This window comes from Cryptotermes secundus, unplaced genomic scaffold (assembly GCF_002891405.2).
Source record: "Cryptotermes secundus unplaced genomic scaffold, Csec_1.0 scaffold26, whole genome shotgun sequence".
In the NCBI taxonomy this organism is placed as follows: Eukaryota; Metazoa; Arthropoda; class Insecta; order Blattodea; family Kalotermitidae; genus Cryptotermes; species Cryptotermes secundus.
Genome location: NW_019743656.1, coordinates 2030808 through 2047999, shown reverse-complemented (window position 1 = coordinate 2047999; position 17192 = coordinate 2030808). Strand labels below are relative to the sequence as shown.

The following is a 17192-nucleotide window of genomic DNA, read 5'->3' as shown; positions in this document are numbered from 1 at the left end:
AGCAGAGGAAGTTGGTCATATTGATGGGTGAACACGCATACCCCCAGTATAAGAAATACACAGAAATATGTGTTACATACAAAGAAGGTAAGGAGGAAAGAAAGCAATCAATGTAAAGATAATCAGATCAGAGGTTCTGGCGATGTTATCGGATTATGGTGTTCTGGGATGAAATGGTGAAACGGAAGGGATATTTTACGATGCTGTCCATATTGAAGGCTATATTATGGATGAATTGGAAAGGATATGGACTGAAATGATTGTCTAATCAAGGTATATCCAACATTGCCCTAGAGACACTGAGGAAAGCTATGGAAAAGTCAGGAGAGGCAGTGTCCTGGCAGACATTCAAACCCACTACCTCCTGAATACAAGTCTGGAGTGATACTGATACACAGCCTGCTTGGTGACAGCATGTAGTTTGGTAGATGGCTACCAACATTTCAGTGGTGGCTGCTGTCTCCATCTTCAGGGCAATATGGAGAGGTTCCTCTAAAATGCTGCTACCCATCTATCAAACTATACAGTATCACATTCTAGGGGACTATAATTCAAAAGTTGAAGATGGATATGACTCAGGGCGCCAACTAGTGCCGAGGTCAAGAGTATGTGGATTTATACATCCACTCCCTCATACTTCTTCGTGGCATAGTGCTTAATTAATTAAGCACATCGACAACTTTATCTTAACAATCAAGTTCCTTCCGTCAAATGTGACACTTTTTTAAGTTTTCCACCTCGTCACCACCTGCCTTACATGTTTCGGCTCACCACGGAGCCATCATCAGAGGCATTTATAGTAGAAAAAGAAATCACCAACACACAAAACTTCACTTTGTCCAAGATAGCCACGTTCCAGTTAATTAAAATAATTACAAATAGTTAAAATTACCCAGAGTGTCGGTTCACTAAAAGTTTTTCACACACCACAGTAGCTTCCTTATTTGATTCGTCGTTAATTCTGTAAAATTATGTTTCGTTATTTGAAGTAAGAATTCTTAAAATCCCTAGAATTCTTTCCCGCTTGGCCCAATCTTTTTGCTTCGGGATGTTGTTGACGTGTGTTGTCTGTCGGTAGTTGATGTTGCTTGTCTGTGTGTTGTGATGCTTAAACTTTATCTTATTGGTTTAAAATTGTCACCTGGTTGGTAATAGTGACCAAGAAATTGTGGCTGGTGACTAATTTCCAATTCAGCACTTGGGAGTTCACATTTGGAATTCCAGACACTCAGTCACTTGCATCAATTGCATCATGGAATAAGCGTTAAACCACATCCAGATACATGAAGACTAATGTAACAGTCTCCCTTTTCAATCTGATACATTCCACCATTATCTTATAACTGGCTTGCATGTGTTTAGGGCAGACAATGGAGTGACAGGAAGAAATCAATCTTGTATGTGGAGTGGTGGCAAGGGCCACAGCAGGACCCCATAAAATACTGATTTACATTTTTCTTGGTGCCAGAATGTTTGACTACCAGATTTTCAAAATTTCTTCAACCTCTATTCCAAGTTAAAGAAGTGTGCATGTTCGATATTAAATTAGTTTTTTCGAAGATTTATTCTTTTCATATTTCAATACATTCTCACAGGAACAATGACACACACACAATACTGGAACCTTCTATTTGCTTATGCATAAATCATTGTAAATAATGAAACATATTTGCACAGTATAGAAACATCCACATAAGTAAAGGTAAAGGAGATAAACCTGTGAAGACAAAGTTATCAAGAGACATGAATGTGTGAAGTATAGCTCCATTTTTCTTAACCCACGGAACTGTATGGAGAGAAGCGGTCAGCTTCATGCCACAGTCATATTATCCCCATGGAAATCGTCTGCAATCCTCACTGCACAGGAGGCTGGATCAGCTCCAGAGCTGCTCTGGATGAAATGGTAAAGAGAAAGACCTCTGCCACTGCCAGGAACTGAACGTCAGTTCTCTGGTTTTCCAGCCAGTAGCTTAGAGACTATACTGACTGGGCTGTGTTATATTTTATGTAGTGATATGTCATATAACTAAAAAGAGAGAAGTATTAACTTTAATACACAACTTATAGTTTGTGTCCCTGAACACACTGTCCGTGAATCAATTCTCAAATATCATAATCCTGGCTGCAGTCATTTGTCAGGAAAGTGTGCCTTTAGTTTTGTTGTTAGAGGGGGTGAGTTTCTCCATGCACTTAGACCAGTTATTGGCCCACTGTGCATCCTCCTTAAATTTCTACTGTCGCCATACCCTACCGGTACTGGTGTGTGCTATCAGCCCCGTTCAGCCAACAAGGTCGGCTGTCGGTACCTGATATTTCCCCCATCTACCAGAGGCATTGGAAACTACTTGGGCAGGAAATTGTTGCCTAATTTTGCTCAGAGGTCTCCTAGAGACATGAGGATCTTTTACGTGCCGTAAATCTACGACATGGGACCCACGGCTTAAAGTCCCTCCTGGAGGACTTGTTCCCTGAATTTTTCCGCCCCTTAAAAATTCCACGACCTCTGCTGGGTTTGAATCCGCGTACCTTGAGTCATGAGGTGGGAACGTTACCCCTGGACTACGGAGGCCGCTGTCTCTTTAGTTATGGTTACAGAAGTAATTTTTTGATAGCATAGTTCAGAATTTATTTTACAGATTATTATTACAGTAACATGTTTACACTTGATTTAGTTGTCACTGAACTGGAAAATTTACCTGCATGCATGATTGAGTTAAATACATTGAAATATTTGTCTCAGAGCTCATTTTGTGGTTTTCACATCTTCCTTGTAATCAGGCCAAAATTTAATGATCCCTTGCTTCAGCTGTCCGCTCTCTCTGCCTTGAAACAGAATTGGCTGACAGCAGCGTCAGTGGTTTCCATGTCAGAACAGCATTGGCCTGTAGTCACATAGCAGGCATGTTGCCATTTGTGTATTTATTTGTGAGCACTGTTCTGATAGGCATACTATACTCTGAACACTGCAAGCTTACAACAGCACTCGTCAACATTTGGAGTTAAAATGAGACCCTGACAACAGTGCTACAATACTGTGTCCCAGTTGGAGTACGTTATGTCACATACAGGCAAATCTCAATGGCACTATACTGCCCCCTAATTATTTATTGTTACACAAGGTAAGATTTGAATGGGGGGGGAGGGAAAAAGAAAGGAATTAGTTATTTTTGATGAGGTTATAAACTTATTCCAGTAAACAGAATGTCATTTCTGGGAAATCTGATGAAGTTTGATTTGGGTCTCATAAAATAAGTTTATGGTTTACATGTGAATAAAACTGAAGTTTGGTTGGCATCTTTAGTACAGATAGTGGTTGAAATGTGCATAGTTAAGCAGACATTATGTGCTCATGTTATGTAGTTTGTGCAAAAAAAAACAACAGATTTTCAGTATAGTTATGGGTAGTAAAACAACTGATAGGTGCAGTTTTTTTTCTGTTGACAGGAAGTGTTATAAAATGGCAGTTCCTATTGGCTGTCCGTTTCCTTAAAGCTTCAGTAATACAAACAAATGACAACTGACAATGTTCAGTTCTCTTGATGAAAATGTATAATATGTAAAAAGTAGTTAGTCTATGCCAAATTTTGCTTGTGAATGGAATCCTGGCCATATAAAAAACTGGAATTATTTATTACATAATTCCAGATAACATGATTTAGAAGGCTGTCCACTTTTGAAATTTCAGCCATACATATTGCCACGTGTTAGAAGCTAGACACAGGGTTTTGATTGGCAGTTGGATTTATTTGTCTCTTATGAACTGAAACTACAAGTTATTATAGTACTCTCATTATTTTGTGTACTCAAATTCTCACTATTGCATTTGCTAAGTCTTCTGTGTCTTCATTAGCCATTGCCTAGTAAGAGATTCCAACAGTGTCCTCTGTTTACTGTATGTCATTGCTGGCAGTGTACCCTCTCGCAACTAAATCAACTCATGACAACGACTAACTCTGAACTGCCTTTTGCTGTCGGCTGTTGTTACATATTGTTCACCAGCTGATACCAGGCAGTGAAGGATTTCCTCTGGCTGTCAGGTGTCATGTCACAATATCATTAATAGCTATGGTAATATGGTAACACTAGTTATTATGCTAATAGACGTCTATTTATCATGCAAAATAATGCTAGAATTTTTTTCCAAATGTGAAGGGTGTGTGGAAACCTGTCATACCAATGCTGGAAACAATAATGGACACATATGAATATGCTTACTATATTCAGATTGTGGTACCGTGTAGCAATTTAGATAGATATAAATGTTTATACAGTGCATCTAAAACATCTATGAGGTTGTGTCATCAGATAGTGCCATAGATTATTACAACATTATAATGTTATTAGATTGTTTTCAACATAGAGTAACAAGTATCACTGTACTAGAGATTTTGCTGAATGCACAGGACTTTTAAATTCTAAAGGGTTCTGTTAATGGTTTATAATATTCAGTACAATTTGGTTTTTGAACTTTGTCCATCATCGAGTATTCTAAAAGCCAGAAAACACAATGTGTCAGAAACTGGATCCGTTTCTGTTTGTGTTCTCCAGTTTTTAGAATACCAGACGATGGGCAAAGTCCAAAAATCCAGTAATTCTGAACATACGATGGGGTACCCAAAAGAAACCGAACTAATTTTTTTGTGGGCAGAGCTTTTGTAGTACCGCGTTTTGCCGCTATGAGCGCATAGAGCTAACATTCCTGAGTCGATAAGCCGACTACCGTTATTCAGAAGGTAAGGACTAGTATCGGCAGAGTTTATAGTGACAACTGTTTTGTGTGATCGTCGTTTTTGCAATGGCCTGAACACATGAAAATGTTGAAAAAATTCGTGAAATCATCAAGGAAGATCGACGACGGACCATTGAAGAAATTGTGGAGCTGTTGGGAGTGACTTGGAGCTCAGTTCAGTGAATTTTGACAGAAGATTTGGGAATGAAAAGGGTGGCTGCGAAATTCGTGCCACGACTGCTGACTGCTGAACAAAAACGAGGTCGCGTGGAAGCATGCTGTGCTTTGAAAGAAGAGTCCCGAAATGATCAAAACTTTTTTTTCAGCGTTTTGCTGATGTTGCCGAGGTGAAGGAAAAAAACGACAGAGGCGCTGTCAAGCATCTCAAAAGATGAATTTGGACAATATTTTGAAAAATGGAATAAAAGACTATACAAGTGTATTAGTGTAAGTGGAGAGTACTTTGAAGGGGATTGAAGGTTTGTGCTTAAAATTTGAATTCATTCATTCATCAGTAATCTGTCAGACGACAGGTTTCTTTTGGGTACCCCCTCTTACATCCTGCATGTAGAAGTTGGGAATTGTCACAGAAATTAACATCTAGAGTGCAATACATAAATGTCTTATGAATTTTACATAACTATGTCTTGTCAACTGACTGTTTAGAATTGGCAGTGACATTTCTGTTTGCAGTAAGGAACTCAATCACCTCTGTATAACCATTCTGTCTGGCCCAATCCACAGGCCTATTTCCGAAATTGTCTGTAGCATTCACATTGGCGCCACTGTATACAAGCAACTTTGTGGTGTCCATGTGGCCTGCTCTAGCAGCAAGGTGTAGAGGAGTCAACTTCTCATCCCCAAGTGCATCGACAGTGGCACCCTTGCTCAGCAGCAGACGACATATATCCGTGTAGCCGTACCATACAGCGTAGTGCAGAGGTGTGAAGCCCTGCCTGTTCGAGACATCAATGTTTGCACCTTGGGCTGCAAGCCAGCGTACAATTTCCAGTCGCCCATATAGGGTTGCTTGAAGTAGCGGGGTCCTACCATATTCTTTCTCTTTGAGGTTTAAATTGGCCCCGCGTTGAACAAGTGCCTGCACAGCCTTCAAGTTACCTTTCTGGGCAGATCTGACAACAAACATGCATGCAGTATGGTCAGTACCTATTCTCTGCATTAAATTACCCTAAAATAATAAAAGAGTAAGAAAAACTTTGGAATAAATTCTGTTTGGAGGACATATCACTAAGAAACTATTGTACCACACATCCTTAACTCCCTGGGATACTTTGACGGTTTGAGTTAGCTACTCTGATAGCTATGAAATGTCACAAGATGAAAGTTCAAATAGAGATTACTGCCTTGTGGGATGGTACTCCGTTTAATATGGTACATCATTATAGACATTTTGTAGGAAAATGGTGCCTTCATATTCAGGGTGGAAATGTTATCCACCTTGAAGATGGAGGCGGTACTTTCGTCCGAATCCTTGGTATGATCTACAGTTTACACTGTGTCACATGCCAGAAGACGTTAAACCTCGCACAATATGAAGGTCCAGTACCTTCAAAACACGTTGAAGAATGCTTTAAGAGAGAGTATGTGCACAAGATGGGCAGAGACTATGGAGACCGACAAGGGGGAAATTAGGTGTCCCCCGCCACCCTCAGAAGAAGATATGGAAGGGTTGTCGTGGCACCATGTAAAGGCGATGTCCCTGTGCTTAATTAAGCTCCACGTCCTTAAGACGTATAGGGGAGTGGCTGAATCACTTAACCTCACCACTAGACGGAGGTGAGTGGTCAGCTTCAGACCCCGGGGATATACCCACTTGGTAGGAGGCTGGGTGGGTCTCAGACCCGGTCTGGACATTAGAGAAGGGAACTTTTTGTGCCCCTGTCGCGAATCGAACCCCACTGCTTGGGTGTTCAGCCTGTAGCCTAGTAATTGTATTTTGTTGTTGGTTATTTAACGACTCTTTCGGAGCTACACTATACAGCATCGACTGGATGGATAGTAAGTGATCGGTGCCTGAAGAAAAGCATGAAAATCCTCAGTCAGGATAGGCGATGTTCCGGCCGACGAACCGAAGGCCTCATGAATACGAGTCTAGAGCACGGCCTCTACGCACTGACTGAGACACCCCGGCTAACGATAGGATTCTGGGTTGCCGACCTGTGCAGAGCGGTATTGCCTTTCTTGTCGCGACAGTTGACGTCCAGCTCGGAGCTGTACTGGCGTTCAGCGTCCAGGTCTCGCGCCAGCTCCGTATTGCGATGCTTCTCCTTCCGTATATCTGCCGCAAGCTCCAGGTCGTACTCTTTCTGACTGGCGAGATCTCGAGAAACCTCCAGACGCTTCGTCTTCTCATTCTGCAGCTCGTCCTTCAACTTCGTCACGCATTCTCTTTGCTCCTCCAGTTTTGCTTCTAGTTCCAGCTTCTCCGTTTTGTATTTGTCTACACTTCTGTCAAGTTCCCTCAGTTTATGTCTCTCATGCTCCAAAGTGTTATGCAATCCTGCGACTTGCTTCCTAGCGTCATTTAAGAGGCGGTCCAGTTCATGTATACGCATAGATCGATTCGTTTCATCAGCTTCCTTCCATGCGTCTTCCAGTGCGATGACCGGTTCAGTGTTCATCTCTTCTGTTCTGTTTTGTGAAAATAGGTTCTCGAGTTTCTGAAAGGTGTCGCAGTCGCCGCTGTGTTGAGTCACTCCCTGGCATTCTTGTATCAATTGCAGAACTTTTATCAGTAAGAAATGTGATGGTAGCGTAGGTGACGCCGGAACTAGGAGAAGCGACATCTCAGCCTGCAACAAAACGAGTACGAATAATTACGTAACTAGTTTCTTTTTCTTACGTTAACTGCATATTTTAAGGAAGGTTCATTACGCCAGTCAACTTAATAAATCCACCCCATACAATTATACATTTTATCAACGTAATGAAATATTCACTTCGGTCTTAACATCATTCAAGGGCACGCGGTAGTGTAGTTGGTTGAGACACTATGCTACAAGCCGGAAGGTCGCGGGTTCGACTCCCGATGAGGTTGTTGGGTTTTTCAATTGACCTAAATCTTCTAGCCGCATTATGATCCTGGGGTCGACTCAGTCTCTAACAGAAATGAGTACCAGGAATCTTCCTGGGGGTAACCGGGCGGCCGGCGCGTAAAGCTGACCTCACCGCCGTCTGTGAGCCGGTCGTCTAGAAAATGTGGGAGCCTCGACATCTCATAATCCTATAGGCCTCCACGGCCTGTTACAGAGGTAGTTTTGCCATATCATTATATATTTTATCAAATTAATAAAATACTCACTTCGGTCTTACATATTTCGCTAGAATCCTGACATCTTCAGGAATGGGTAATTAAGAATTGGGCTTGTGCAAAGGAAACCCATTGGGAGATTTTCGTTGGTGACGGAGTCTATATCGTTAACAGCAATCCCAATGGGCGCTCAGGCACCGGTCCCATTTTCGCTCCCGCTCATGGATCTTCGGGGAGACGGGATGGTGCCGTCATTATAGCGACTACGGACTGGACGACGGAGGGGTCGGAGTTCGAATGCCGGTAGGGTCAAGAATTTTCTCCAAGTCGTCCAGACCGGCGCTCTGAGGCCCATCCAATGGGTACCGGGGACTTTCCCCGGGAGTAAAGCGGCCGGGGCGTGAAGCTGACCACTCATCTCCAACTAGTGCAGAGGTCAAGAAAATGTGGATCTATACATCCACTCCCCCATACGCCTTATGGCTTAGTGCTTAATTGGTTAAGCACAGGGACAACTTTATTGATGGAACCTCTCCGCAAAGAATTCCCTAATCCGCTGTGAGGCCCACCCAGTCGCCTATCCAATGCATACTGGTGCCTCTTTCCCTGGAGGTAAAATGGCCGGGGCGAAAAGGTGAGTCTCAGTTCAGTCTGGTACTGAGGTTCAAAATGTGTGCAGCAGCACGCCTTCATGGCGAATGCATAATTAAGCACTTTTTTTTTTTTGCCTGTTCTTTGGGTGAGTTTTGCGTTGTGAGTACTTAATATTTGTGGAACAGTTAATAGTTAATCATTGGAGGTTATTTCTCGTACGTGTACCGCTAATTAAGTTTTTCTTCATGCCGTCATTTGAGAGTTCCGTTCTTGCTTTTGAGTCTGAAATATATTTTAATTCGAAATCTGAACTAGTAGCGCTTGGCTTTACGTCTTTGTATACGAAAATGTCGAATAACTCTGGTGAACTGGGACTTCTGTGTACAAAAGGAGTTGCCGTCAATGTCCGAGAAACAGGAAACTGGAGCTGACAAAGAACATTTGGCTGCTTCCGTTAAACTGCCGAGACAAACTCCGCGATTGGAATTCGCTTTTGCTAGCTTTCAAAAGGCAGAATGCTATGTTGTTCACGTTTCGGCGTCGATGAATTAGCAGGACCATCGGCCGTTCTCGTCTTGGAACAAATGTGAGATTTCATGCTATTTCAGGATAGAGACTCATAAGTTCTGAGGTTCTCGTGATGATGATTAAGAATGCTGTCTTCTCAGTTGTGACGCCGTGTAGTTTTGTGGGCGGGTATGGACAACCGTGGATCCCCGAAAAGGTCTAACCTTCCTCAATTTTCCCCTTCCCATCGGTGACGATAAAGCAATGTGCTCCTAACAAGAACTGTTTTTACTTTCTCATGCACGAAATGAAAAGTATAAAGTTGTCCCTGTGCTTAAATAATTAAGCAATATGCCATGAAGGTGTGTTGGGGAGTGGATGTACAGACCCATGTTTTCTGACCTCGGCTCTAGTTGGAGGTGAATGGTCAGCTTCACGCCCCTGCCGTTTTACCCCCGGGGAAAGAGGCCCCGGTACCCATTGGATAGGATACTGGGTGGACCCCAGAACTCGTCTGGACGACATGGAGAAGAGAAAAATTTTGGCCCTACCGGGACTCGAATTCCTGATCCTTCGGCCGTCCAGCCCATTACCAGTCGCTATACCGACTGCGCTATCCGACTTATCTCATAAATTAGCACACAGGGTGTCCCAGGAAGAAAAGTCAATATTCTGGAAGGTCATAGTATCGACCATTCTAAGCAAAAATAAAGTGTACATATACATGTATACATATGTATGTGTGTCCTATTCCGAACGCTTTCCGAGATAGAGCTACTTCACTGTACAGTTGGAAAATTGTTGATAAGAAAGAGATATTACGTACTGTTTCTAATACCGTTATTTATTGTTCAAGTAACAAAGTTGGTATGCAGTTTACGTAGTATAATACATTTTCGAAAATTTCACCGTCAACATCAATGCACTCTGCGACTCGTGTGAGGAGGATATGGCGTGTTGCTCGTCTGCACAGTGAAGTAGCTCTATCTCGGAAACCATCCGGAATAGGACACATGTACATATACACTTTTTTCTTTAGAATGACCGATACTATGACCTCCCAGAATACTGACCTTTTATCCTGGGACATCCTGTATACATCGTGGGAAACGTAGATCACGTGACTTTAGGTTTACAAGTTTCGAGGCCCCACGGAATAGGAAAGTGTTGCTCTTGGAATGTCCACTCTACATATGTGCATAGTTGCTCCTCGCTAGCTCCTGAACTGCTGGACTGATTTTATGCATGTACGATACATACGAACGTTAGCGCCCGTCGAAAACGAACATTGTAGGTTCAAAAATAAGGACCACAGAGAACAAAACTTCGATTTTCTTGAAAGCGGCTCGGACGATGGATGGGTTTCAGAGTCGATCTTGAAGCTGTGCAGAAGAGAAAAATTTCTTTCTTTTACTGGGAATCGAACCCTAGCCCATAGCCTAGTCGCTATAGGGGCTGAGTTATCCTGGCTTCCACAACAGAGGTGCAGAAACCCACCCGAAAGACCTTAACTACTGTTTGGACCCGAATTGTGAGTAGCAAACTGGAGTTTGGTGTTTGGTTTTGTGCTATCCCTGCTCTTTCATTTATTCTCGTATTTTGCTTACGGGGTCGATAAATGGCGAGTGGAATGAAGGGGTCACAGGCTGTTTACTGTTGGTTTATCCCGAACATGCATTAGGAGGCAGTAGAAAACGGTTATTCTGCGAATATCCATTCCCAGAATTTAGTCTAGGAACCTTCTGAGTACAGGTCAGACGGGTTGCCATGGCGACAATTCTGAGAGCTCATAACGCACGTTGCTACTGCTGAATGCCCTGGGTATCAAATATATAACCAGCATCTTCACATGTGAGTATTACGGGTAAGGTCCTCCATGCTGGGTTGGGGTTTTCCGATCAACATTTTATATACATATTTATCTTCAGCACGTGCTGCATGCCCCGCTCATTTCATCATCCTAGTATGTTTTGCTAAATAGTACAAATTATGAAGTTCCTCGCTGTGTATTTTACTCAGTCAGTTGGAACCAGTTCCCCTCAGCACCCCGTCCTCGCTTTCAATCTTATGTTCTTCACACCCATACGAAACAACCGTATAATTACTGATTTTGGGCTTTCACTGCGATCCTTTTGCTGTGTTTGTATCATGATAAAGTAATGCGACGGCGAATCAAACGGATCTTGAGGCTCTGATGGATGTTATTCATACTCAGAGATTTAATCCAGTTCGGGTCGGTGTCCGGTGAACTACATAATATGGGCCCCCTAAAACAAAATGGCGGTTTTCTTGGGAACGACTGAAACAATTTGTATTAAATTTCGCTTAAATATGGAAGAAAAAAAACTCCCTAAATAAAACCGCATAAATGGTACATGAATATCACGGTACGCGCACTATGGCCCTAAACGTGAAATATCGATTTTGCCCTACCAGTTGTACGGATTTAATTTTTGTTCGGTATTCAGCAACCACCAATGGTCTACCTAGCAACAATCGATTTAGCCTCCAATGTGACGTAGTCAGTGTCAAATACAAAGACTTTTGCACCGTATGAAAGTGGATTGTGTTTCCAAGGCTCCTGAGGTTCGAAGTGGCTTGGATCCTCAAGATGGCGATAGCGTGCTCGGTAACCTTGACAACATTAGTCTCGTGTACACGAACATGTAATTTTATGTTTCAGTTCACTCTTACCTGATGATCGAGACAAGTAACGTCACAGCTACCTGGCAGCAGAAGCAGTCTTCTGGTCTCGCTTCGAAGGACTGGCTCCTGCATTGCGATGCACTCCGCGTAGGCACGGGTCAGCGTTGGGTCACAGCGCAGATAACGCTCTGATAGGCTATCCTACGGGGCCGTGCGCCACTCGGAGCGGCCGTGGTGCCCCATCTCAGAGGCAAACCCACTCGCCCCTGAAGGTGGTGACCAATCCTTGGGGCACGTGTGTAAACTACAATATCTGCCAATCCCGACATCCGGGAATCGGGCATCGGTTCCCGGGAGATTTATCCCTCACTCTCCACTCCCAGGCCTGCTGTCGGGCCCACGCAGCCTCCTATACAGTTCTTACCGGGGGTGTACCCCGGGGTATGAGCTATATCTCCACTCCCCCATACACTTTTTTTTATTGATAGTGGAGTGGGACTAAGTTCCTTGTACTGCGGCCACTTCTGGCCTATTGTACCAGCCCCAGATGATAGGTGATGGTGATTGTGGAGCAATTGGTGGAATGAAGATTGGCAGGGGAAACCGAAGTACTCGGAGAAAACCTGCCCCAGCGCCACTTTGTCCACCACAAATCCCACTTGACCAGACCCGGGATCGAACCCGGGCCGCTGCGGTGGGAAGCCAGCGACTAACCGCTTGAGCTATGGCGTCTTCCCCCCCCCCATACACTTCATGGCGTGGTACAGGAAAGTTTACCGTAACAAGTATAGTGTCTGTGTTGGATTTGAGGTTGACAGTGATTGCTCTGAAGTATACTGCTTCTGGGATGTGATACCATGTGGTCTGGTGGAAATTCACTGATATCTCGTGTTGCCTCCATCTTCATGGTCCAAAATATGTTACGCAAGCGCTGAGAAAGTCTTGTCCCCTACTGCGTGGTGTCGCTTGCGTAGTATATTATCGACCCTGAATTTCTACCAGACTGCACCACAACATACCCCAGAAGATAATACTTTTTAAGAGAAGTAACTTTTCGATACATACCTTTAACTAACACACTGGCAGCAGATCCCAGTATTTCATACCAAAACCCCCATTAGGCCATGATCTAACAATATTTCTGCCATTTGCAAATATAACCGATTTACAATGAATGTAGGATAGTATGTAAACAAAATCAGAAATGTTCACCCAGCGCAATAAATGTACCACGCTCGCTCTTACGTAGGGTCCACCGATATGGAGTTGGTTCAAGGTGTATCAAATTGATCTCGAGTTGTGAGATTGCAGAGCATACAAGTTAAATTTAATTGTCTTGAAAAACTTAAGACCCGTGTAAACATCGAACTTTTTAATTTGCAGCCTTATTGACCTATTAGAAAACTTACTTTATGTAAGACCATTTTTTTATGTGGCCCATAAACCCTTTCACAGAATGTTGTAGTTTGATATTGTGGAGTATTATTCTGTTGAAAAATGAATTTTGATTAATCTAATGTTTTGCTGAATTGCCTTACGAAATACTAAATTCTAAAGGGTTCTGACGATGGCATGTAACACTCAGAATTACTGAGTTTTGGACTTTTTCTATCGTCCGGTATTCTAGAAAATAGAAAACAACATTTTGGAAACCGGATTTATTTCAGTCCTCTACTGAAAGGGGGGGGGGAAGACACCTACTCATTTGAGTACCTTACCAAGAGATAACCTCAATCACTGGACAACCCCTGTCAGAGTCAGAATCAGAGTTTCTTTACGACTGGCGGTTTACCGCCAATCAGTTCATCTTGGCCATTTAATCACCTGAGACAGGCCAATTCGGCGGGAGATAACAAGAAAATATACATTAAAATTGTTATGGAGCACGCACATGCGTGGAACTAGGATAGAAAATGAGGTAGAATTTTGTGCTACAAACCTAGCCAACAAAACGAAGCTCACGAGCATCAATGCAAAAAAATTAAAAAGAAAACTGTGAAGACATGTAGCATCTACTGCTAGTTCCATCTGTGGAGTAAAACCTGAACACTTGAGACTGAAACCTTATGGAAAGGTCATTCTATTTTCTAGAATACCGGACGATGGAAGAAGTCCAAAAAGCCCAGTAATTCAGAGCTACAAGCTAGTTTAATAAAACTACGAAGAACATTAATTTGCAAAGAACCCCGCTAGGAATTTTGTCTGCTAAATTTTGGAGTATATTATTTTTAGTCTCATAATACAGTCCGTTGTTTACGAGGTAATGTTCGTCTTTCCTTCAGGGCTTTGCATATATCAGAGGTCAGTGAGTTTATCAGAGGACAAGTTCATTATAAGAGTTCATTGGCCCTCACTACTGGCAAAAATGAAAATGAGCGAGATCAGGAATGAGGGCGCTGCTAGTGAATTGGCTAGTTAGATAAGCCATTGTCCTGGCTTTTTTCAGACATCAACCGGGACGCTAGTATGTCAGGATTTTCTCTTTGACACAACGGTATTGGTTTTTAAAACGTATGCCTAGCCTTATTTTCACTTTTTTAATTTACATGTGAAAAAATGGAAGTACATATTTGTTTGACGACATTACTGGGGATCGAGAACAATGAGTAAAGTTTTTTTTTTCCAGCTACAGGGTGTTTCGCTTTAGTGCAGTACATTGTTGCTTATAAAAAACTGAACACCGCTTCCACAGTTCTGATGAAGTCTGCATGGGGATTTTACTCGTTGTGTCTTTGTTTGACTACCTCTGTGGTCTAGTGGTCAGAGTTCCTGGCTGCAGATCCAGAGGTACAGGTTCGACTCCCGGCGCTGCCAGATTTTCTGAGACGTAGTGGATCTGGAACGGGGTCCACTCGTGAGAATAATTGAGGAGCTATTTTAAGGATACGGCGGCTCCAGTCTAGAAAACCGAGATTAACGGCCGTGGGGAACAGTTGCGCTGACCATGTGACACCCTCTATCCGCAAAATTTGGCACTAACTTCCCCGACAAGCGGCGGTCTCTCGGTCGGTATAGTTCACTTACGGACTATAGGCCACGGATTTTGTTGGTGTCTGTTTAGAGCAGGTAAACTCGCCACCAAAATGTAAGTGCGTATTCAACGCAGATCTTCAGAAGGAATATCCAATCATTAAAGAAACTTTCTGACTCAGACGTTTGGTGTAATGTGTGTTCCTCTTGTTTCAACTTTAGTCATGGGAGTGCGTTCTGATATTAAAAGTCACCGATAAACATTAAAGGGGGTGTGAGTGTTAGTACGTCCAGTTCTACCCTTGCAACTATTCTTTTTAGAAGTGAGACTTTTGGTGAAAAGAAATCGAAGTTAGCGGCTATTGTAGGAGCCTACGCGTACCAAACAGTAACACAATCTTTCAGATCCGTGGACTTTACCTTAAAACTGATTCAGTGTGTGTTCGAGCCAAAATGTATTCGTGTCCGCACTAAAGCAGAGCTGATTGTTTTAAATTTGTTAATACCCATCTGACTTTCTGAATTCCAGTCCAAGATACAAAAAGATAATTTCATTTCAGTTATGACCGATACATCAAACCACAAAAAAAGGACAAAGAAGGTGGGGATGTTACGTGGAGACCCATAGGGTTCTGAGACGTCGAGGCAGGGAGACAGGAGTATAGAATTCAGTATAAGAGAGCTGCCTGTTTCTGTTCTATATAAAATTATGATTTCAAAGTTAGGTAAATCATGGCCGTGCCATAGCTCAAGTGGTTAGTCGCTGGCTTCCCACCGCGGCGGCCCGGATTCGATCCCGGGTCTGGACAAGTGGGATTTGTGGTGGACAAAGTGGCGCTGGGGCAGGTACAATAGGCCAGAAGTGGCTGCAGTACAATAGACTTAGTCCCACCCCACTAGCAATAAAAAAAGGCGTAGGGGAGGAGGCGCAAGTGGGGAGAGCTCCCCGAGTAGGTACTTGTCAAACGTCCAAATTTTGCTCCCGCAAAATATGGTCACCTTATAGCTAGACCATGCGTGAAGAATATAATAAGTAGTAGCGGGGAAGTGGTTGCAGCTACATTGTGTGAGGGTGGATGACGTTCTGTAACTAAGGACATGTTGTAATCCTACAATTCTTATCTCAGTGGACTCGACCAGATCCACAGTGCTTTCTGTTAAGAAAGGTCAGGTTTAAAAGCATGAATATTGTACATGAAGCCTACTAGCTCCTGGCATATGACGCCGTGTAGTCTGGTAGATATTTACCGTCGTTTCGGATGAGCGTACTACCCTCATCTTCGTGGCCGGAGAGTAAGCGAAGGGTGAAACCAAAATTAGCCTGCTGGCTGGTTCTTGGTGGTTACTCATTTGGCTTGCTCTTCTACCATGGCGGTAGATTCATCCGAAACGTTGGTGAACTTCTGTTGGACTCCACGACGTTCCATTTCAGAAGACAGACCTTTTTTTTTATTGCTAGTGGGGTGGGACTGAGTCCCTTGTACTGCGGCCACTTCTGGCCTGTTGTACCAGCCCCAGATGATAGGTGAGGGTGATTGTGGAGTAATTGGTGGAATGAAGATTGGCAGGGGAAACCGAAGTACTCGGAGAAAACCTCCCCCAGCGCCACTTTGTTCACCACAAATCCCACTTAACCAGACCCCCGGGATCGAACCCGGGCCGCCGCGGTGGAAAGCCAGCGTCTAACCGCTTGAGCTATGGCGCGGCCTGAGAATACTTACCGTTTCACAAGTTCTGCAGGACGCTAAATATTAAAGACGAGTTTGACTAGCACGCGGAAGAACTAGTTTGCCAAGGTCATTATCCAGCCTTGAATTTGTCTCGGCGAGTTGATACGCGATGTTAAATTTCCCCCTACTTGAAACGAGAGTCGATAATCTTATCGCTAGTTTGAGACGGTGCATTTATTCGCACTTTGAAGAATGGAAATACGAGTACGTATGTATGCCTTATCTGAAGTTACACTCTAATGCAAGTGACGCCAACCAGATAGTTTCATCATTAGTTAGTTAGTTAGTTAGTTAGTTAGTTAGCGGCCTCCGTAGTCTAGAGGTAACGTTCCCACGTCATGACTCGTGGTACGCGGGTTCAAATACCCGGCGGAGGTCGTTGAACTTTTAAGGGCGGAAAAATTCAGGGAACAAGTCCTCCGGGAGGGACCTTAAGCCGTGGGTCCCGTGTCGTAACTTTACGGCAAGTAAAAGAACCTCATATCCCCAAAGGGGATCACTGAGCCAAATTCCAGGACGTTTCCCGCCCAAAAATAGTCTCTAAGATGATAGATAGATGAAACTAAGCGGCCTCCGTAGTCTAGAGGTAACGTTCCCACATCATGACTCGGAGTACGCGGGTTCAAATACCCGGCGGAGGTCGTCGAATTTTTAAGGGCGGAAAAATTCAGGGAACAAGTCCTCCGGGAGGGACCTTAAGCCGTGGGTCCCGTGTCGTAGCTTTACGGCACGTAAAAGAACCTCA

The 17192-nt window shown here is 43.4% G+C and overlaps 1 protein-coding gene across 1 annotated transcript; it reads right to left on the bottom strand.

The window, feature by feature from the left end:
• Nucleotides 1-5208: 5208 nt before the first annotated feature.
• LOC111874130 (ankyrin repeat domain-containing protein 1) lies at nt 5209-11894 on the bottom strand. The gene is made up of 3 exons (XM_023869358.2): nt 11796-11894; nt 6908-7542; nt 5209-5862 (listed from the first exon to the last, which is right to left on the bottom strand). Exons 1-3 carry the CDS (start codon nt 11877-11879, stop codon nt 5370-5372), a joined length of 1212 nt encoding a protein of 403 aa, XP_023725126.1. The 5' UTR covers nt 11880-11894; the 3' UTR covers nt 5209-5369.
• Nucleotides 11895-17192: the final 5298 nt, after the last annotated feature.